Here is a 24,452-nt window from a genome sequence, read left to right on the forward strand (position 1 = left end):
CCCGGGTCTTCCTTTTTTCCCTTTTTAAAACTGGGGGTTATGTTTCCCCTTTTCCAGTCAGTGGGAACTTCACCGGACTGCCACGACTTCTCAAATACTAGTGGCTTAGCAACTTCACCCGCCAGTTCCTTCAGGACCCGCAGATGGATCTCATCGGGTCCCATGGACTTGTGCACCTTCAGGTGCCTTAGATGGTCTCAAACCTGATGTTCTCCCACAGTGGGCAGCTCTTCATTCTCCCAGTCCCTGCCTTTGTCTTCTGCAGCTTGGGTGGTAAGGCTCAAGGACTTGCCAGTGAAGACCGAGGCAAAAAAAAAATCTGTTCATAATCCTTTGTGGACAGATGTTAGAAAAATACAGTTCTGTTGCACTTTTAGTTTAATTCCATACAGCAATTTAGTACTGTGCATAATTTCTCTAAAAAATATGTTCTGTGCTTCTTATGTAACATTTTGATCTCAACTATGCTTTGAAAACTTGCTTAACACCCTATGTAACAGGAAATCACAAGAACATTCATTAAGTTCCAGCAGGTCCTCTTTGTTTCTGTGTATTGATCCAGAACCGCTTAATAAAAATCTACTCCTATGAAATCTCTGCTTAGGAAGGTATGCAGCTGTCAACTTGAATTTAACTTCAGATTACCTTTGTCCTCTTAGTTTGCATCACAATGCATTTTTCAATATAGACTTTCCTTCATTGTACACAACTCCTACTGAGGCAAATACATGCACCTGTGTACAACTGTCTTTATTAATCAGTTTCTTCGAAAGTATGTTTCACCAAGCTTCAACTTCATTATGAATAAAATTAATATCCTATAAATATTTTTCATTTCACTTGCAGTACCTTCCTGAGGAGAGTATCCATTTTCTTCACATTTTAAAAGAAACAGTAACTCCAGAAGCTAATGTCTGACAGATACAGTTATTGGCAATCAGATTATCTATTGCCTAATATACTGCTGGAAGTATGACAATGACAATGGCAATATAAAAGACTATATAAAATTAAAAAAAAAACCACCTACAAAAGCAATGAGATTACAGACAGGAAACATGCTTTAATGAGTCAGGCTTTGAAGATCTTGTTTTGGAAGGCTCTCATACTCCCATGCACATAGAAATTATGGCTATTACAGAAAACGTGAAAGTGTTTGTCTTTATATAATTTGCAGACTATTCCTGCAGAATTTTTTCAATTTATTCTATTTATACCAGGTTAAAGATGCCTGGCCAGTATTTCAGCTAAGACAATCAGTATTAAATCCATTTTTAAGACTAATATTTGAATTACCATGCTTAGGATTCGCATCATAAACCTGTGGAACAATTGGTGTAGCTCACAGCTTTGGCAGCTGCTATGTTAACTATTGGTAGTACTTCACTGAATCATTTATATAAAACTCAATTCATTACCTAGCTCCTCACTCCAACTAAAAAATGCCCCCAGAAAACACCGAAGAGACACACTGAATGAATGCTATAGCAGTGAATATTCAGGAGATAATTAGTGATTTACAAATTACTGTTAATAGCCAGTCCAGACACTGTCTGATGTAAAAAATGTTTTTCTAATAAGATCTCTGAAATTTTGAGATTTTAAAGGTGAATTTGATATACACAAAACCTCATATAGCTAAATATTATGTCTGATATAAACTGTTCTTTACAAGTAATAAAATTGTGGTTTTCATAAAGATACTCTGTGAAGGGAAAATTCAGGAGGACTATGCAGAAAATGTTTAAGTAATGTAATCTTCAAACTACTTTTATGTGACTTGCACATATTTGTACAGTATGCTTGTTACAGGTTTTGAAAAATTCTACAGAACAAACTATTCAGTAGAGTCAAACCCTTTAATTGCGTTTTAGTGATTGTTGGGGTGAAATGCAAACATAAACAGGACTGAGGAATTTCTTTGCTACCTTAATGCGTTCCTGGTATTCCAATTCTACCTCACATTTTCTTTATCTCAAAAAAGAAAAATTATGGCCTAATTCTAGAATAATTTCTAAACAACTATCAGTTTGATTAAAGAGAACTCTGACTTTTTCTTCAGCAATATACCAAATTCACTCTTGGCATGAAATTAACTCCAAAGAATCTATCAGCATAAGAGATGGAAATCCAGGCAGTCACAATAAGTATCCTAAACACTGCCTGTGAATGATGAAAGGCAACTAATGTTCTTTCCAAATTTAATGTTGCCCTAATATGTTATATTCTTCTGAAAAATTAACTATTCCGACAAATCTTGTGTTGGCCCAATCTTGATCACACAAAGGAAGAGATTTACTTAATGCAAAGACCCCAACTAGAATCTTTCGGGTCTATGCTTTATAAAAGAAAGATAAATGTTAAACTAATATTACAATGAAAAACATGAGAAAATCCAATGGATAATGATCTCTCTAGTATTTTATATAATCTTCTATTAAAAGGGACAACATACACTCATTACATAAACCAGTGCAAAGGAAAAATAAAAATTAAGGGAAATGGGAAGTTTGCATTGCATTTGGCAGATGCTAGCTTTTACCAAAGACTTTTGGTACGTATATAATCTCCTTTCCAATTATTCACTGACATTTTTTGAACCACTTTCACACCATTCAGGATCTGCTTCTTGACATACAGTAATTAAACTGAACTAATATAATATCAGGTAACCATTCATATCCTGAGACTTTTGATTCAATCCTATCACTGCTTTCCTCTAGAAAAATAAGTATTTCTATATGAAATTACTCATACAGAAAGCCTAGCTGCATCAACTCACCTGTAGTATGTGTATTTTGGGATTTGAAGAGGCCAACAACACCTTTTCCATGGAAGCCCCCAGATCTAAGTAGAAGAGTACTGTTTTTAGTGTTCTTCCAACAGACAACTGGTAGGCGATTGTGACGGTAACAGCGAGCAACTCTCTGCAGACTGCTGTCTTGAACAGACTGAGGTACTACCAGAAGCCCAGGATAACTGGTTTGACAAAAAAATGAAAAAAATTGAACAGCAATTAAAATTGCTTTCAAAATCTTAAACAATGAAAAAAATCCTAAAATCACAATCTGAATATACATCTTAATGAAAATACATCTCAACTGTTACAATTATTTTTTATTTAGTAAATGTCATTTTTAGTCCAATCCTAGCAAATACATTAAAGTGTAAAGAAAACTGCATTTAAAAAAAAACTTTAATTACGAAAAATTTGTAAGACTACTAGACTCTTTCTATTTAAGGTGTTATTTTATTTGGTAATATTTTTCTTCTTAGTATATCTCTTATCTGTCACTATTATGAAGTCATATTTTTGAGCATGACAGAAAAGAGACGTTTGAGGCATGCAAATGATGCAGTAGTTTTGTTTTGACACTTGTACATGACATACGAGAATTGAAAGGAAAGAATGTTAGATTGCCTAAAATATCAGAACTAAAACAATAGTTTTTGGTTTATGTCAAAATACATTTAAATTTTACAGTCAGGTTCCTTGGAACAGTGTATTTGAAACTGCATTTTTGTGTACTTTTTAAAACACTACAATACATTTAAAGATTACAAAATTCGCTGACACAATAGCTTTAAAAATAGAAAACCCAGCAAGATGATAGTAGTGTTCATGTTAGTGAAAGGAGGATTCAAGTAATACGAAAGATTATTTTCTATCTCCTCCAAAAAATATTCTATTTAAGTGCCAATTTCATATGTTAAGAAGAAACTAAGACGAGGAACAGGGAAAAGGTAGTGCTTACTAAATAACTTCATTCCTCTACAAGATACACTGTTCCTGTAAATTCAGTTCTTTGACATTTATTGAACTGCCCTCATACAAAACCAATGCACATAATATTTACGGTCTACTTCTTAAAACACAGTAAGCAAACTAATATGGCACTAGGTAAGTATTTATATCCTGAGATTTGTAATCCACTCAGGTATTAATTATCTTTCCCAAAAAATCCTATAGAGTATTAAAAACTGGTGGGTTTACAGGAGGAAAGAGTTGTCTGCATAATGTTCAAAGCATAATGAAAATGTACAGATTTAATGCCTTCACCTGCATTGTACTCAATGGTGATTGAAGAAAACCAGTTATTAGTCTGTTACTCTAGATAAGTCAGAAAACAAGAAAGGATCTAATATTTTCCTGTGTGCCCTTCTTCCATGAAGAACTGGCAATTTCATTATCCATAATGAAAGCAATGACTAGCCAAAACTGGCTTTAGAGAATGCAAATGCTCTTCTGATATGACTCATGCAGATATGCCTTTGTATTAAAAAGAATTTTTGTGGGTAGTGGTAGTAAACTACTTCAGCTTTCACAACAAAAAAGGAGTTAGTAATATGTGTTAAAACACAGCACATGACTTTCAGCACATGACAAACTTTGAAAGTAGTGTAGATACCTTAATGAATTCAGTTTTAAAACATATTTTTTATTTGAAGAAAATAGTTATGCATAATTGTTTCTGAGGCTTTCTTTTTTATTTAGGAATAGAATAGATTTTATATGCAAATACATTACATAAATAATTTCCAGTAGCAACACAGCAAGTTACAGAAACCGTACCAAGAGAGTGAGTTCTACCAGGTAACTTTATTGGCCAAGTCAAAAAGCTGAAAAATAGCCTAATGATTTAGACATTAGCGTAGAAAGCCAAGAGAGAGAAACTCCTTCAAAAGGCTATTCAGAGTATCTAGGTTAGTTTCCTCCAAAAGCCCCAGGGGCACTCTCTTTCCATGGACTACAGAAAGAACCTAGGAAGGAAGATTTGTGTTGTCTGACAGAGCTTCTGGGGCAGTTCTGAAAGCTCACTTCCAGCTACCATTGCTGGCACTCTTTCTGAATCTGATGAATACATATGCAGCGACCAGAAGACGAATGGAATACAAATAGCTTCAAGGTCACTGGTTGAACACTCCTACTGTAGACAAAAATTTTCTCACAGTAAGTTGCTTAAATGGATACATCATGTGGTATGTGTGTTATGTCATCTTTATTTTCAACTACTTGACTGAATTGGTAAACTCACCTCCTGCAAAGTGAATACATCCTGTTCAGTGCAGTTATTCTTAAGTATTCTGTTTTTGAGCGAGAAGAGTTACTACTGATGGTCCCTAGTCCCAAACGTTGATAGTCTCTAAAACAGGCTCTTTCTACTAATTGCTCCATTGTTGATTTTTCTGATGCTTTTAGGGTACCACTTGTGTGCAGCTCGCTGTCATCTGAAACTAAAGTTAGAAATCTTAAAGAGTTTGCTATTGGGGAGGCCAGCAGTTACGCAGAAAACAATGCTATTTTCTTCTGAACAAAATATTAGTTTGTCTTACTGTCAGTGACAAATGACAAGAACTAATACATACAAACCACAATTTGGAGAAATTATAAGCAATAACATAATATTTTAGTTAGGAAACCTGAATATATCGGACAGTTATCTACTGCACTTGTGACTGGCATGGCTGACAACTCTTTTGCTAAAATCCTGGAAAAAGTTACCTCATCTATCCATTTGAGCTGAAGCAAAGGCAGATAATCTTTCTTTCAACAATTTATGAAAACCTGTTAAACACACAACTGCTATACAAAGATGTACACAAGACAGAATAATGAAAAATGTGCGTATAAACTCATTAAACACCCAAGATAAAATGGACCTCGCAATTCTTTTAAGCTATCTTCAAAAGATGTAAATCTTTTTAAGGCTTGTGTCAAATAAAAAAACGTTTCTGTGTCATAACTTCACAACAGATGAATGTAGTTTCTTAATGCCTCAGTTTCAATGTCAAACAGCAGCTTTCTTCAGCCGTGCACGTCAGCTGCACTTTCCAAAGCAGAAAAACCTTTAACCATGAGAGATAAAAACCATGTCACAAGTTCAAACTATACTGAAATTCAAGTCAAGCAAGGTCTTTTTACAAAACCTGCCACCTGCCTGTTACTGACACTTCCAACTATTTCCAAATACTTCTGAAAGCAGATTTACTGTTCATAGCATGTATCTGTTACTTGCTACCACCTGAAGCACTGAAATATGTGCGTATGAGGGGAAGTATTTCTTCATGAATGAGGCACTGAAAAGTATATAAGGATTTAAAATTTTAAAAGGATTTTATAAAACTGGAAATCAAAATTATTTTAAAAAATAAAAATTATACAATTAGAATTTTACTGGCAGTAGACAACATTCAGAATTTACAGGAGTAGAACCCATATACTTTTTTTTTTTTTTGTGTGTGTATTAGCTAAAAGCTAAATGAGTAATTTTATTGCCCCTGTAGCTCATCAAACAAAACCAACAATTCTCTATTTGTCCTAAATAATAGAGTTTAATGCTGTGGATATCCCCTCTTTTTTCTGTGTTTTCATATTTGTCATGGTAAGAAAGAAGTTACAAAACATTTACAAGTATAAAGTGCACTAATGAGCAACAAATTAAATGAGTTTTAGAAATAATTTTATTTTTGGACATACAGAAAATTGGTACTTAACGGTTTTGAATAGAAAGCTATAACTGAGTCAGATAAGATGAAGATGCATTTTTTGAAATATTTTTTTCTAAATGCATTTTTCTCTTGTGAAAGCAGGTATATTGGTGATCAGAATTTGCAAAACATTTTCCTGTGCATAAAAAGCTAGAGATAAGAGCTCATATCGGTGTCCTTAACCTGAAGAGGGAGATGAAGATGTTTTGCTGTTTCAAGTTTAAAATGGACTTTTTTTTAATTTGATTTTGAAAAGAAGAGGAATAATCCCTCTATTTTACTGTTCCTGAGATATGACTGTTTATAAAAGTGGGTTTTACAGTCTCCTGTTTTACAGAACACACCAGTATGATCACCTATAGAAAACAGAATTTAGTAGTGATGTGATTCTAAACTCTGAAAATAAAAAGATGGGGAGGAATTAGAGGGAAATTAGGTGCTCATTAGCAACAACTAATAACTAGAGTACTGTGCCCAGTTTTGGAAATCACACTGCAAGTTATATGTGGACCAGCTAAAAAGCACTGACAAAAGAGCAATGATGATCAGAAGTCTATCAAGACTACTAAACAAAGAACTGGAAGAACTGCAGATATTTAATATCCAGAAAAGAACAGAGAAGAGAAATATTACAATACTTAATAAATATGTTAAGCACTGCAATCAAAATGAAGTGAATCATATCTTCTATACGTATATGATGGCAGAATAAGAAGTGAAGGCTTTAAATTGTGGCAAGGAAACGTTTAGGCCTGAATATCGGAAAATTGCTTGTTTTTCTCCAGCGTTAAGGATGGTTAAAGCTTTAGTACAAATTGCCTAGAGTTGTGGAACCTTCATCTTCGAAAGCTTCTAAGAAGAAGTTAGGTAATCTGTTCCTCATAGATGTTTAAGTATGTTGGTCCTGCCTTGGGGCAGAGAGATGAGTAGATGATCTCTTGAAGTTCCTTCCAATCCTATCTTCAACATTTCTTTTTTAAGACAATGCAAGACAATGCATCACCTGCTACAGATAGTTCCTGTTTGCTTCATTGTTGGTATAGCTGCACAGTTTCCTATACTTCAGTTTTTGAGACTTGCAAACAAAAAGTCATTCACAGCAGTCAATATAAGAGAAATTGCAGTGATTAAATAGCAAATTTCCTATGGCTATTTGTACTTTGTCTGAAGCAAAGAGTTACTACTGTTGTCAGCTGACTATACCTGAGGTGTCAGTGCAGTGTGGAGAGAAAAGCAAATTGTCAGACTTTGATCACCTTACACATTCCCAGTCACAACATCTGGAAAGCAGCAGGTAGGAAGCCTCACAATTTATATTTTTATATTTTTGTTAGGGGAGGAAAAAAGTGACTATCACTAATGTTTATATAACAGCTGTGTTCATGGAAGAATGTAGTTTTTTATGTCAGCAATGCAAAAACTCTTAAAATTTCTTCATCATCAAGAGAAGTACGAATACACAGGTATGATTGTGCTTGGCATCTCTGGGTGAAGGACACAATATCAACCAAAAATCACACCTGATGTGTGTGATGAATCAAGCCTGCGGAATTGCTTCTGAACCAAAGAATCTGCAACATCAGAACGCATACTAACTCAGCACTTAAGGAAGATGCTGGAAATTCAATTAAGAACGTAATTTTTCAGTACTGTAAAGACATTCTGTATTTTGTAATCCTTTCTTTTTGCCTTTTTTCCACCACTTTTAACTGGAATGAAAGAAGAGAATCAATATTTTTTAGCTTTCCTAGAATGGCTTTCTTCCATTTCGGAGAGGACAGAGACAGTGCAGTAACACAGTCCTGCTTCAGACAACTTTTATGTATCTGCTTAGAAGTCACATAAGTTGCCTTGCTCGCTGACAAAATATTCAAAAGGAAAATTTGGCTTGTTTGATGTTTTGAAGAAATTATTAGTGTTTGATAAACACTTCGTTATCTGAATTTTTTTTTTTTTTTTTTTAAAAGAAAGAATGGTATGACAAAACAATACCTGTTTATGTACAGGAGAATCTGGTTCCCTCTAGTGGTTTATTATAAATTAGCACTGGTCCAGATAAGGATATACTGACAGCAGCACATGGTAGGAAAAGAAGTATTTGGAAGAAAGTCAAACTCCACACCATCACATGAACTATACAAAGTGCCCATATCACTTTCTACCTTCTGTCCCCAAATCTTTCAACCAAAAATTTGGAAAAATGGTATTTTCAGTAGTAATGACTTCTGCTGCTTTCAGAAATCATTTGTCACTTCCACATCCGCAAAAGTCCCCCAAAGTATTTGCTCTTTCTTGAATCTCACCAATTACTGCTTTCTCATCATAGACTAATTGCAGATATCATGATGTCTAAAGATAAATGGAAGCTACAGCATGCTTCTGTGCTGTTCCATCTATACTATTACGATGTAAAAAATGATAAAAAAGATACTATATGAAAATAGTTTGATAATTAAAAAATAATAATCTAGTATTTTGCTTTACCACTGAATGAAGTCAACTTCCTCTTTTGCCTCGTCATCACAAAAGAAAACACTTACTAAGTGTACATATTTGAAACCTTTCTCTTTCCTGTCTAGGAAGACTCTGCAATTTCTTCTTGAAGATATTACTTATTCAATATATTGGAATGGAAGCATGATAGGACAGACTTATCAACCAACATGGAAAAAAATGTTTTACTATTACCAGAGATATCATCATCTTCATTCCAGCCTGGGCGATTCCCTCTTTCTTCCACTATTGTGCCTGTCTTCTTCTTTAATAAATATTGGCGTCCAATTGTCATCTTCCCAGCACGTTTTGCTCCCTTCACAATGCTTTTTGAGAAGGTACTATAAATTCATAGCAACAAAAATATTTAGAAAGATGTATATGATTCTCCCTGATAGCATGTACAGATTTTTATGATGAACCCACTTACCAAGTAAAATGTATTTCATAATTTTTCATTTAATATGACAAAAATTATAACCCCCAGAAAAATGACTTCCTATATTAATTTTTAAATACCAATTTTATTATTTTGAGATAAATTTGTGTCTATAATGTCTAATGGTAATGAATAAGCAGCCATCATCTTTCTTTAGGTATTTGTATTTTGCTAGTGATGTGATAAATCTACAACGTTGACAAAGTAAAGGCAGGAAAGACAGAAATTACCTTAAAGTTTTAGGATTCCATGGCTAGTTTGGGATTCTACTTTCCTGTGTCAACAATGCAATAATCAACAGAGAATCACAGGAACTATCACCCTGGAACAGACTAATGATCCATCTAGTCTAGTAAAAATTAACGTATAACAAACTTCCAGAGGACCCAAATCTCAAACTCTAGATTAAAAAACACTAGGACAACTGTACAGATTGTACTAAGGGTAAAATTAATTCTAACCCACATTAGGTTATTAACCTACAAAGTAATACACAAGAATCTGGTTTTTATGTTGGCATAGTTTGCATAGCTGAAGATGCTACTTACATTGCATGTTTCAAAATGTGCTGAGATGCTTGTTCAAATTTACTGCAGCCAGAAATTTGGATAAACAATATATTCCTATACCAAATTGACATGTATATCATACTAATCTACCTTTTATTCAGTAAATATAAAAAGATGCAGAACAGCAATCGGTTATTTTGACTTTTCCTGAAACTGCTTGAATGATCTGCATTTCTGCAAAGCTGTCAGATTGTTCAATGTATTTGACTAATACTAAACAAGAACATCAGTAATAAAAGAAGAAAAATGACTATACCGGAATGAAGTGTTCTTCTCTTTTTGTTTTGGTAAAATTATCTGTGGTGCTGTTTGCCCAGCTGCAAATGCAAAAGTGCTGAAGATAGATTGAGGATAACGGAACTTCATTAACTGTTTCTTAAATATTTCCACCACTTCAGGACTTACTTCTTCATCAAATGCTACTTTAATTAACTGCATATTAAAGACATGGCATGTTAGAAACGGAAAAAAAATTATAGAATTAAAAAAATTAAAAGAACCTAAAATATTAGCAAAATTCCCATACTTATGCAGTACTATGTCCATCGGAAAACACAAATATATGTACATACATCTTATTGATTTTGAGGGACATCACACAGCTTATTAATTTTGTATTTAATTTTTACATTTATGTCCTAATACTAAGGTATTTTCACTAAGAAGCATCTGGAATTCTCATAATATCAAACACAAAATATTTTGGTAAATCCAAGTAGTAGTGCTGGCACTAAGATGTCTACAATAGTTCAAATACTAGTCAAATGGGACAGCTTAGCTTGGAAATATTCTGCCAGCTTTGCCCATGTACTGGGAGCTAAGGCTGGTAATGCACTTCAAAGACTCTCATCAAACCAACAATTTCAGCATTCATATGTCACAACCATTATACTTCCATTACTTAGTCATTCAAATTTCTCCCTCACCTTGCAAAGTATAGAAAACTGCTAATAAAAAAAAAAGTAATAGTGAAATTTAATCCTTAAAATGGAACTAACATTGTGCTATTCAACACTGATCCATCCACCCCACTAAAAATGCGTTTTGAAATGTTTTGAAAAAAATAAATCCCATCCCATCATCCTCAGCCAAAAGGATGACAGTCAGCAATTCGGGGGTGGGGGGAGGAATAAAACGGGGGAAAAAAAAAGAGAGAGAGAGACAAAATAGGCAATCTGTAAAAGGGCCCAAAACAACTTTAAGAACATGCAAAAAGCAAACAAAGAAATATCCTAGAGCTTTATTTCTCAGTGCATACCTATACACCTTTTGAATGTCTTTTGTTTGCCATCTAGAAGGTGGATTTCATCATTGCTTCTTTAATTTCACTTGTTTTGCAAATACTTTCCAAATGACTAATAACTCTGTTGTTCTAGGACCTCCTTGAAAGGAGCTCTTGAATCTTTAGGGGTTACAGTGATTTGAAGTTTTAAAGACATTAAATAGCATAACTGCAGCCGAAACCTTCTGAAAGTCATAATTAATAAACAAAGAGGAGGGGCTATTTCATACCGTATTGAACTCTAGCTGTTAAAAAGGGAACAGAAAGTAAACTGTTTCCTGATTGTTTTTGTTCTCATAACCTAATACAAAACTATGCTAAACAAAAGCAAAGATGATGTTTGACCAGAATCCAGCACTGGAAACACTGAGCTGTGTCTGTATTTAGCACATCATTGAAGCATGCTAACTATTCTGGTAAAAAGATTTCTGGAAAATAAAAGTCCTCATGAAGTCCTCTCAGAAGTCCACAAGAACAACTTTCGGTTGTTTTACTCACTTGTATTCCTAATCTTATGCTTTTGAATAGGATATTGAAGGATGATTAGCTAAATAATGTCCATTATTGTAAGGAACTAGTAAAATGCTGATGATCTATTTTATTATGTTTTCAAATGTTAGTTATTGTTCTCAATGAAAATACACTTCTGTAGTCAGCCAACCCAACAAAATATTTCATATCTTAAGTAGTGCAGTCTACTTTCAGTCCATAATATAAAATTCTTTGACTTCAACTTTCCACCTCTTACGGTTTGACCACAGTTAAGATCACCACCAAGAAGAAACATTTAGGGAAGACTTCAGAGATTTCATGATTCTTAATTCTTAGAAGTCCACCTCTGTCAATCACCCCGCAGTACTTGCTTCGGCTGAACATACTGAGGGGATCTACAGACAGGAAACTACCAGGATCTGTGCAAGTCATACGGAAGCTCATTGGTTCTGGCCAATGGTGGCCACCCTAAAGATTCCTGGAAGGGCAGCTTCCTTCCATGTGAGATGTACCATGACTTTCTGCCATGGATTTTTACAGAAAGCTGGTAAAGTGACAAGTCTTGAGAAGACATCAATATTTATAGCTTTTCTGTATTCACTCCATGTAGCTGGAGGAGAAAGAAAGCATGTTTCCACTGGCCTGCCTAGGCCTCTACTTACTCCCATTAAGAGATTTCGGACCCAGAATAGCCCTTTACTGGATCCAAAATAGAAAGGTGAGGAAAGGAGTGAAAGAAATCAAATATGAAAATGGTAACCCTCTGTAAATATCAACTGGGCCAAGAAACAGCAGGGTTTCTATGAGAGGACTGCATCCTCTATTGACTTTACAGGGCACAAAACTGAACTCTTCATAAATATCAGGACAAAGTGCTGCTCGTAAGTATTTTGAGCTGACTGTGTTGTCACATAAATTTTTACAAAACTTCCTTCTACCTGAAAGGTAGCTGAAGTGATCTGCAGTCCTTCCTGCATACTCTGCTGCAGCTGGTTCTGTATAGTGATCTTCTTCTCCTTCGTAACAGATGCAATAGGAAAGCTCCGGATCACCGTCTGCTCTCCAACTGAGGACCATAAAATTGTATTCACAGATACTTGTTACATCACAGAATCAGATCTGGTTTGGTCACATTGTACTTTGAATAGATAGGAATGAGTAAGCACAAAGCAACACGAAAATAACGGTACAGAATTAATTTCAGGCAAAATACCTGAAAAGTTGGTAAATTCATAAAATATTATTTGTAATCTGAATTTCTGCTTAATTTCAGCTGGGATGATTAGAAAAATATTCTCCTTCCTTCTGAGCCTTTCTACACAATGGAAATGCACCCCCAAAATCTAGAGTGGTAGGGGGGGAAGAAACAGTTTCAAGCTTATTCGGATTTCATGTTGCATTATAGAATTTATAAACAATGAATGATATACACTGATATCTTTACATATGGCCATGAACTTTCCACAATAAATTTATTCTTCTGAATGACAATCTGCTTAGAAATGGCAGACATCAAAATATGATAATTTATCATTCAGAAGAGCTATTTCCATTACATATTAAAAAGAATACTGAATTTATTAATAATCATTTTAGGGGGATACTAACTCATTGATATTTTTCATTTAACACACTCCCAGTGGCCAAAAAAACCCTGTTTAATGAGAAGCTAGGTGTAGTGGAAGCTGCAGATCTCACACAGTATATATGTTCTCTCTTAGTGGTGAAGAAATTTACAAACGTTGCTCTGTAAAGCAGCATTATTAAACCAACTTTACAGATGGAACTGAGATATAAAGATACTAAGCATTTTGTCCATTCGAAGCAGAAAGTCTATGGAAATTATTGAAGTATGGTCAGGAATGTCCTTATTTTCTGTCTCCATCTTTAGGTAGTCTGTAGAAGCCCATAATACCATGTGACAGTCTACTGAAGTTTCCTCCATGACAAGTACATATTATGATTTTATATTACATAAATTACTGAAGGCAGCACTCTAAATATCTACCAAGATGCAGGGATAAACAAAGATTTGGCACCTAATGCCTCATCTGAAGAAATAAGTTCTAGTTAAGTTAAATGCAAAATCAAAATCAATCATTGTCATATCTAGTGAGAAAAACCTATATTAAGAGATTATTCTTATCTAATCAACATGAAAAATTATACTGTGAGGTATATACATTTTGATGTTGTTACTTGGAATAGGTGGATAGGCTAGCTCAAAGTCCTGCTTATCTGAAGGACCACAATTATCACTGTTTAATTTTTCTTACCCAGTTGATCATGAGGAGTGCCTTTAAATATAATTCTGTAAGTGGTAAGGAACAAAGCTCCTTCAGCAGGGAGGATGTGAGGACCTCCAAGCAGTCCTCCTGTAGCTTCCTCTCTGCCATCAGGATCCAGTAGCACACGGAGACCTTCACAAACAAATTCTTCTCCTGGCAGTAAAGTTGGTCGTAGAATTTTGGGCTGACGCAAATAAATGAAAGTGTAAGTGTAATGGTGATACCAGTGTTATACCTCAGTCTAGTTATAATATTTGGCTTAAAAAGCTTCAAAACAAAATCGTTATGAGACTGAGTCCAAAGAAGGGAGACAGAGTTTGGACTCAACTGAGAGAAATGGGTCTCAAAAAACAGTGGGCATGCAACAGCTTGTTTATGATCAGAAGTTTGGCTCCACTAGTTTCATAAGTTCGTATTTCATGAGACCAAAGCCAAGCACTTTATTTATCACTGGTGGAAATTTTCTTTCAATGTTTTGATGTTTCCTCCTAACATTATGAGGGGGGGAAAAAAAGATGACTAAATTGCATAATTCTAATACTTGTAAAGAATACAAGTATGTTTCATAATACTTGCCTTCTGTATTGGTGGAAGCCGCCTGCTCTCACGATGGACAGCCTCCAGGGTCTCTATGTGCATTGCTACAATGCCTGGAAAGCAGTAATACCATAAATGAAGTCACACATAACATGAAAGAGAAAGTTGCAATCCAAATAAAACTCTGATATTCTGAAATTCTCAAATTTAAACATCAAGGGAATAATTATTTGAAATTCAACAGCAATTATAGTCTAGAAAAGAAATCTAACCTAACTTCACTGAAAATAAATGAAACTAAAAAGTGCATTTCTCTCACTAGGAAAAAAAAAAGAAAAAAAGAAAGACTACAAACCACTTTTTTGTTACAATTCCTACCTGGTATCATGCAATGAAGACCCTTGATGTGATCCTGTGTAACTCCACTCTCTGTGCAAACCTTGTCAATAAATCTGGTGATGAAGCGTACAACTGCGTTTGCAACATCATTGTTCTCAGAGTCTTCAAATCCACTTTCAGTGTCATAACTCTCCGCAACACTGCCTGCAATACTATGGACATAAATAAAAGAAATTTCAAGTGTGAAAAATTCAGCTGGTGATGCACATATGATACCTGGCTAAAGACAGACAAACTGTGTTTTTTTTCTTCTAGTTACAGTACATAAACCTTGTTAAAAGCATACGGTGGTACCACAATTACACCGTATTTTCACTGTTATTAACACTGTTAGAACTGCATGGAGAACTTGACCTCCATGATTCCAGTGCAGACAGGCCCACAAGAGAAAAAAAGCTGCTTGGAAGTGAGCTCTACATCTTCTCTTCATAGAATCAAGTACATTATTTGCAACCCAAGGTAAACAAATATCCAGTTACATACAGAAAGATACATTAAATGAATATTTTCATTGCAGAGCAAAGCATTCAAAAGCTAAAAAGACCATAAGAAACGTTTTTTTGTGCATCAGATAGAAAATGCAAGCAAGTCATGAGAGATGTACTTTGAACATCTAAAAACACCTCCCATAATAATATTAAGGGCCAGATTCATACCTTGCAACATATACTGCAACCTGACTACTGAGCATGTCCTAATGCCTGAGTTTAGAGGTGTTTAGTCAGCAGAAATGAGCAGCCATGGGGAATTTGATACTGATAGCCTGCCTATCTTTTACTTGATGTCAGTGTTCTCACGCAGTGTTCTACAATTATATCAGGTGGGAATTCTGACAGATCATAGGTGATAATGAAGACAATAAATAGAGAGGAAGGACGGCTTGTTATGAAATGTTCTGGATTTGCATGCTAGGGAATGTAACTGGCGTTATACTCCTCCCGCCTCCTTAGTAATTTAACCTTTGCCACAGTGGTTTAGCCCTCTTGCTTTTTGTAACCTCAGTGACTTTCTTCCTTGCAGCTGTTGCACAGAAATTGTGTTTTTATGGATGCTATACAAATGCTTTCTTGATTTTAGGTTCATACACTGGTTTTTTTCAAGTTATATAAAAACTAGGAGTAGTTTTTGGGCTGCTGTTTTCTTTCTCATCATACCCTATGTTTGTCTTCAACATCTGCATTGCTAGATTAAAAATTCTTACTGTGACAATAAAATTTTTATGTTCCTTTAATTGGTGATAAATTACTCCAGATTAAGTTCTGTTATTTAAGAGGAATCACGTTGGACTTCTGCTCTCCTTAATTAATGAACTGGAAAAGAAGAGAAGATACTGAAATAATCTGGTAGAATAAGTCCTGAAAACTAAGAAGCTTTTGAAAACTGTGGCCCATCCTGATTGATTACCACTGAATTTGCGTACCCACCTGTTTGTGACAATACTGTTGCTTCCACTCTCCCAGTCACCAGTAGCCGATGTTCTCAATAACTTGTTCTTACTTGTATCCAGTGGTACTAGCAGGTAGACCATGAGGTTAGCAAAATGAATTGCCTGACTGAAAACTGTACTTTCCTCATTCTGGACTAGCTCCTGCTGCGTTTGTTTATTAAGAGTTGGCCATAATCGCAACTGCTCAGCAGCCAGGTCCATTGCTGTCTTATCCTGGTCTGGACCTACAGAATTTTTCTCCTAGGAGACATACAGAAAGAAATATAAAGACATAGAAAAAATAATAAAGCTATAGCTTAAAAAACAATGTTTAGTGAAAACTTTATTAAATTGTTTATTAAACTCCTTCAGTTATTTAAAACATATGTTAATTTAAAAAGAAAAAGAAATAAACTCAATAGAGTTTAAGGAGAGTTATGATTATAGTAACTGAGCTTTGAAGGCAGTTTACTGAAATATGTAAGTAGCACAATGTAGACAGATCTAAATAACATCATTTCTTTCTAGATCTTTCTTATGCTATACGATCGTCCATGTTTCTTGAGAGTGGTTTACTGACTTTAGTATAGCTGCTCTCCTTAGCTTATCCACTTAGATCACATCATAAGAAGCATAAATCAGATGGAGAAATAACATGCAGCTCATTGCTTGATGCAGGTGATATTCTCCAAATTCCTAGGATGTTCAGGTGAGGCAAGCTTTTATATAAATAGCTTCCAGACCAGTTGAAACATTCATGGTTTCACATGTTGGAGTCCAACTCTAGCATTTGCTTGAAGCAAACTAGGTAGAAGGCACACAGTCATATCATAATACAGCCTGAGGAAATTAGAATAAAGGAATCTGGCAGTTGACATTAGAGACCTAACACCTGATGTTAAATTATTAAAGGATTAGGTATCTTATAAATATTTTTTCCATACTAAGTTAAAGTTGAGCTAATTTTCCATATAAACACATGAGGGTTAAAGTAGATGCTTCCTTGTAAGTTCTACTATTCTTCACATTTTTATTTACATAGTGTCAGATTGGAAGGGGCTCCCCATACACAGTCCCACAGTCCTTTGCTCTTTATCCCTGATACATCTGACATGCCTGTTCAGTTCTTCATTCTGACTACATTTCTGGGAATATCCCTGTCTATTTTACTTCCTCTCTTTACAATGCTGTATGACTTTGGGTAGCATACACTTTTCAGTCACATAGTTGATGCTGTATTTTCATACAAGAAGAGAGATTACAAACGGCTCTTTACTATGTGTATGTGCTCCCTCTTAAAGAAAAATAAAAAAAATCTTATTTTAGCATGCTGCAAGGCTTCCCGTTATACTTTCATTTTTGTATTAGAGATGTACTTTACTCCTACTGAGACAGACAATTTGCGTTCTGGAAGATCTGTCCAATTTTTATAAAGCAGACTGAGTACCATTGAACAGAAACCACCCTAGGGTTTGGTAATAATTTATCACTGGACACTAGAACTGCTGCTAGCTAGGTTGTTCATATAATAGAACTGTCACTAGTTTATAACATTGCTATACAATAAGTTAGTACGCTCAGGAAAAACATATACCTTAAAGTGTGGAAAATTATACAAAAAGTGGTTGTTTGAAAAATCATAAGAGCAACATCAAATTATAATGCTTTGCAGATAAATGTACATTTTTGTTATTTTTCATGTTATTGTATGCTGTTTAATATGGGAAAAATGGAAGAAAAATATGTAAAATTAGAGAAACCATAACTTAGTTCTCTATAAGTTAGGAGACAATTAAAAAGTGCCTAAAAATACCACCTTGATATTTACTTTAATATATCTTCCTACCTTTTGTCTCAACTGTACAGCATGGTTGTCGTCTTTGGCTGTAAGGTAGAGGGAGCGAACTTGATTTTGCACGTTGCTATAAAAGGTTGTTTCCCAAAATTGTTGGTTAGTCCAGATAGGATGGTCTTGTACACAGGTGTAAGCAAACTGACTAACTCCAGGTGCTAATTTCTGAAAGCAAAAAATGTGCAAAATTGACAAATTAGACCTATTATTTAATTTCCTTTAAAGGCTATGGGTTGAGTATTGAAATATATATGTATATAAAATCAGTTGTACAGACTGAACTATGCAACAGGTACCATCTTTTATACAGCAATATAGGGAAGAGAAATTATCTCCAGTTTTGTGCCATTGAAGAAGCTTGTATACAAGTCTAATCCCAGTGCAAGGCATGGCTTTCTTGATTCACAGTAGAAAAATGAGACTCGAGAGGAAGAATTCTATGATAGTTGCCCTGGTTTCGGCAGGGATAGAGTTAATTTCCTTCCTAGTAGCTGGTACAGTGCTGTGTTTTGGATTTAGGATGAGAATAATGTTGATAACACACCAATGTTTTAGTTGTTGCTGAGCAGTGCTTACATTAGTCAAGGACTTTTCAGCTTCCAATGCTCTACTGACCGAGAAGGCTGGAGGTGCACAAGAAGCTGGGAGGGGGCACAGCCAGGACAGCTGACCCAAACTGGCCAAAGGGACATTCCATACCGTGTGACATCATGCTCAGTACATAAACTGGGGGAAAACTGGCCGGGGGGGGCTGCTGCTCGGTGACTGGCTGGGCATTGGTCGGTGGGTGGTAAGCAATTATACATGACTTGTTTTGTATATTATTATTATATTTCAATTATTAAACTGTTTCTATCTCAAGCTATGAGTTTTCTCACTTCTACTCTTCCAATTGTCTCCCCCATCCCACCGGGGTGGGTGGGGGGCAGGGGGAGTGAGCAAGCGGCTGCGTGGTGCTCAGTTGCCGACTGAGGTTAAACCGCGACAATAGTACAGAACACTTTTGTAATATAAAACATTTTCCTTGCCAACAAAATATAGTATTTTTAATAACCTAGTCCTGCAACACAGAAATCAGTATTGAAACAGATGAAAATTGTTTCTTATTTTATTTAAAAGTCAGAACTACAATAATGAAATTTAAAATAATTGTAAGTGGCAACTGAGTCCTTCCAATAAGCTGCATTTGTTGCAACAGCAGAAGATTAGATAACTTGTTCTCTTCATTGTTATCTACCGCACTGTATGACCCAAATCCAGCTCCTGAAAGAGTACCAAAATGGAGTATGTTCTTTGAAGTCACAAGGGTCTGGATCCCTATAAGGTCTCAAACAAAACCAGAATTGTTACAGCATTACTCATTATGAATGCACCATTTTTTTTTCAAGTAGGTCTATTTATTTAGGCAGCACTAGTCTCCCAGTGAGTTGTTTAATATTCTTGATAACCACATACAATGAAAGGAAATCTATTTCAATGACCCAAATCGTGAAGAATTAGATCTTTTATCATACGTTCTTACTTTTTGAAAAAAGGCCACAGAAATCTTGTATACTGCACATAGCAAAGAAGCAGATAATCTAAATACCTGCTTATGATTATTTCTACAGTAGAACTGAAGAATAAAGTAGATTACTGGGTGCCTCATTTAATGACTTTCACTCAGAATACTACCCATACCTGAAATAATCATTAAAGTAAAATTTAACTGTATATGTTGTAAACCACTTTCCTGTAGAGCATAAATACTACTTGATTTAATATTTGTAAATGTACAATTGTACACAACAGACAGTACATATAATACTTCCTTAGTAGGCACCCAGGCATTCAAGTGGAAGGCTAGAAAATGACAACTGAAAAATTTAAAGCCTGGTTTACGGATTTCTGGTTTTGCAATTCTTTGAACTGTGTTTTCCACACTATGCTCTTCACTCTTCCGAGTACATCATGAACTAAAAGTTCTGATCATGTGCCATGTATTCATTCCCTATCAAAGACAAGGTCCTTTGAAATGGTATGTTTGAGGAAATGATATGTGACATGCTACTAAAATTTACCAATTGAAATTACCTTCTCGCTATTAACCACCAAAAGTGAGAAATGTAATTTTTATTTAATTACGCAGAATTCATTAAAATTTCTTGGTAACCTGTTAAGAAATCTAAATGTGTGGAAGACTCAAATTACATTAAATGTGACTTTGTTTATTCAATATGGATCGAAACAGAAGACAGCTGGTTTGCTTAACAAATTCCCAAGTTTCAGCTGCGATGCAGGTTATGGTAGCTCACCGGAAATGATAACTGATGGCACAGTAATGGCTCCCACGCTTGACCTAGCCATTAAATCACAGAACAGGACAGCTCAAATAGTGTCCTACTGATGTTTGTATTGACTGCTGGGCATCCCTTGAAAAAATCTCAGGCATACAAAATATACACTAAGTCATGACCATGTCAAGCCTGTTAATTAGCAGGACAACTAAGTGTACATGAAATTGAGTCTTTTAATTGTAAAAACCCAAGAAAATGTTAAAACAAAAAATATACAGGAGGACTACCTCTATCCTCCTGTAAAGCTACCTCCTTTACAGTAATCTTTATTCTTTAAGAGCTGTACACATTTCATATCTTTCACCATTGGCAGGTGTGTATACAGCTAGCTTAAAATGGCTTAATTTGTTCAGCTGTAGTAATTAACACAGGGCCCACAGAATGGATCTGGCCCAATCATTCACCTAACTCAAAATCCAGATGCACAAAACTTGTGTTACAGAGGAATGGGAATGACAGGTAAATCATGGAATTTAAATATGGATAACACATCTTGAAAGCTACAGTTACTGCTAAAGCCATATAATGACTTTTACTTTTATTTATTCTTAATTTTTTTCACTGGCAGTAATTCCCAGTCACAATACAGCTGCAAAAAGGGAGTATGATGTCAGAAGGGAGGGGAGAGGAGAGGGAGGAGAGGAGAGAGCAGAGAGAGCAGAGAGAAAGGTAAATGTCTGTTCAAGCCTAGCTAGTTGATATAGTTAACTCATGCCAATTTGTGTACTGAATGCCACACAAAGGAGTGATTTGACTATCAACCTGTCCAGCTGCCTTTGATGCCTCAGCCCAAATCAGGTAACTGTGATCTTTGGCACAAACCCAAAAGAAAGTTTAAACTCATAACCCCGGGTCCATAGTAATAGTGTTACAGAAATAAAAATGAAACAAACAATTTTCACATGGGGACAAACACAACAGGAAAGATGAGGAGCTTTTAGATGCTCTTCCTGTGCTCATAATTTAGAGCCATTAACAGTCATGTACAAAACAATTTTTAAACGATGGAGATTTATGTTCAAATATAACAACATAAATCAACACTGACAGTAACTCCTAGGCAAAATAAAAATAGCTTGTTTACAAAAGGATGAAAGAAAATCCATCAAAAAGCTAAGCGATCATAAACATTATCCTTCTCACCACCTGCATGTGTTGAAACAAATGGAAAAACCTGATAGTGGCCTGAGCACAGAATCAAAGTCAGGACTTGTAGTTCCAGGCTCAGCTCTGCCAGTTATTTTGGGCAAAATCACTTTGGATTCTCAGCTTGTTTGGTTAGTTTGTTTGTAAAAAAGCAATATGAATACCAACCTTAAGAACCACACTGCTGCTCCTATGCAGTCAAAATCCATGGATTAAAAATACTCTTGGTACAAATATAAGCATTCCATGAGGCTTGCAGTGTCTATATTCTCTACCCCGGAGTGCTCAGTCAGCCCGTTTGACTAGAATGGAAACTAATCTAATACATCACAAGGGCCCCAATGCTTACTGTTGTATCCAAAGGAATTTACTCAGGATTTCTCCAATTTAAGTAAAACAGTAGTTCAGTGTTTTTCATCAAGCAATACTACATATATAAAACAAATCTTCACCTATCTTTTCATAGGACAGCTCAACTATACTGATATTTATGCTCTTTCTCCCTGTCCCAATAATTCATTTCTGCCAGACAGAATGAACGTAGGAGGCAGCAAAAGAATTTCCTACTTATAAGGGAGGATTTAAGGGCTGACAGCTTAAAAAAGACCCCAGAAGAAAATAATAAAAATAGTTCTGAACTGATAAAGTCCTTATTCTAATGCTGTCTGTATGACAGCTTAAATGAGCGTTGAGACGTAAATTGTAATAACCAACAGAAAATGAGTTAACTTCTGCAAAGGGTACCAAGTTCTTTCAACGGACTAATGGCACTTAAAAAAATGCCAAACACTCCCCTCCCAAATTACGTATGAAACAGACATTACCCATATAAAAATAATGAATTACATTCTACAGTTTGTAAAAACACAAGGTAGATTTGGGACTTGCTATGTGTGAATATGCAACTTCCTGAATTCAGGAATTGAGTGGCACTGGATAATACCTGCCTAGAATTTTTTCTGTTTCCTGACACTGGATACTTCTGATTCTGAAAATGATACTTGCAGCTCAGTAAAAAATGTGCACCAGCTCCAAGACTCCCAAACTTACTGTGAGGGGCAGGTCCCCAAAGAGCTTCTCTATGACATTGTCTTACTTAGACTGCTTGTTTCTGGAAAAGAAAAGCATGCTTTGTGCTGATCACTCATTATCCTTTACACCACAAAAGCTTAAAGAAGAAAGCAAGTTTATTCTAGCAAAGCAAAGGATCAAGTTATTGATTGTGAAGTTGGAAAAAGAGTTACAAAACAAAAAGAGTAAAAACCAGAATATAAATACACCTGAGACTGCTCTTTTCTCACAGGATTTTGCTGCATGTCTCTTGGCTATGGAAACAAAGGGGCAAACTCAACAGTGCTCTATTTTCTAGAGAAATCCAGTTTACTTCAGAAGTAAACTGGATTTCTGTCTCCAACTTACATCCTGGGTTATTGGTTTGGATATTTTTGGTGAGAAAAGGAAGGAAAAGAGGTGAGAAGGAGGTTGCTGCTGAATGCAAAGAATAGCTTCCTGCTCAGCTCCTTGAGGAATCACTGTGCTACGGGACAGCTGCTTGACCTCTGTGAGAAAGCTATTGCAACACCTGTGAAATTACCCACCCATCTTCTCTGCATACCAAAGGAGATCACAGCACTTCCTCTCCTGTATTGGTTAAGGTTCTCCTTGGAAGTCGGCAAGTGTAAGCTTACAGATCATCCAGGACACAGTGACACTGCAACTTTAAAGGGTTACTCCCCATCTAGGAGCTGTTTATATAGACATTCAGTCAATTACCACCTAGTGCATATCATGACTAGGTACCACTTACTGTAGGCAACATACTGCCCCTCCCTAAGGTGATGTAAACGAAGTTCTTCAAATGAACATATTCTATGAGCCAGTGCTGCATTCAGATCTATGTTGTGCCCACAGAGATACCTGCTAAATGTAAAAAGACTTCAAAGAAATCCCACAGGATCAACCTACATAGATTGACCTGCAAGAGTGAGGCTTATCTATATATTAATTGCAGACAACACTGCACCACACCATGCATATATATCAATATTTATCACAGCATGCACATACTCAGACAAGTATCCTAAAGCCTGAGGTGCCCTTGCAGAACCGCTTCACCGCTCTGCAGGCCGAAGAGGAAAGTCCTGTCACACCAGGAGAAGCACGAGCTGAGTAACACAGCCTGATCTGCCCGCCATATAACAACCAGCGCCACTAAGAAAAGGCGACGGGCGATAGTAGTAGGCAACTCTCTTCTGAGAGGTATGGAGGCACTCATCTGCCGACCAGATGCATTCTCTAGAGGGGTGTGCTGTTTACTGGGGGCTCACATCAGGGATGTCACTGAGAGGCTACCAAGCCTTGTACAGTCCACTGACTATTATCCACTGCTGCTGTTTCATGTGGGCACCAGTGACACAGCCAGGAGTAGTCTGAGGACTATGAAGAAGGACTTCAGAGCCCTGGGAGCGGCGGTAAGGGACTCAGGATCACAGGCAGTTTTTTCATCAATCCTGCCGGTCAAAGGGAAGGGGTTTGAAAGGGCCAATCGAACCTGGTGAGTCAACAAATGGTTACAGGACTGGTGCCACAGCTACTTAGACCATGGGACTCGCTTTGAGAAACCTGATCTACTAGGGGCTGACGGGGTCCATCTGTCAGAGAAGGGGAAGAGCATCTTCAGCCATAGGCTTGCCAAGCTGTGAAG

At 36.0% G+C, this 24,452-nt stretch overlaps 1 protein-coding gene across 1 annotated transcript in view; it reads right to left on the reverse strand.

The window, feature by feature from the left end:
* The window catches only part of SBF2 (SET binding factor 2), a 240,092-nt gene that overhangs the window by 44,953 nt on the left and 170,687 nt on the right, over nucleotides 1-24,452 (reverse strand). The window contains exons 18-27 of the mRNA XM_009328574.1: nucleotides 18,261-18,431; nucleotides 16,413-16,675; nucleotides 14,968-15,140; nucleotides 14,629-14,702; nucleotides 14,041-14,236; nucleotides 12,703-12,830; nucleotides 10,247-10,422; nucleotides 9,178-9,323; nucleotides 5,037-5,235; nucleotides 2,783-2,979 (exon numbers count right to left, since the gene is read on the reverse strand). Of these exons, the coding sequence (XP_009326849.1) occupies nucleotides 2,783-2,979; nucleotides 5,037-5,235; nucleotides 9,178-9,323; nucleotides 10,247-10,422; nucleotides 12,703-12,830; nucleotides 14,041-14,236; nucleotides 14,629-14,702; nucleotides 14,968-15,140; nucleotides 16,413-16,675; nucleotides 18,261-18,431 (1,723 nt within the window). The remainder of the gene's footprint in view (nucleotides 1-2,782; nucleotides 2,980-5,036; nucleotides 5,236-9,177; nucleotides 9,324-10,246; nucleotides 10,423-12,702; nucleotides 12,831-14,040; nucleotides 14,237-14,628; nucleotides 14,703-14,967; nucleotides 15,141-16,412; nucleotides 16,676-18,260; nucleotides 18,432-24,452) is intronic.

Source organism: Pygoscelis adeliae, unplaced genomic scaffold (genome assembly GCF_000699105.1).
Source record: "Pygoscelis adeliae isolate BGI_AS28 unplaced genomic scaffold, ASM69910v1 Scaffold166, whole genome shotgun sequence".
NCBI classification, from domain to species: Eukaryota; Metazoa; Chordata; class Aves; order Sphenisciformes; family Spheniscidae; genus Pygoscelis; species Pygoscelis adeliae.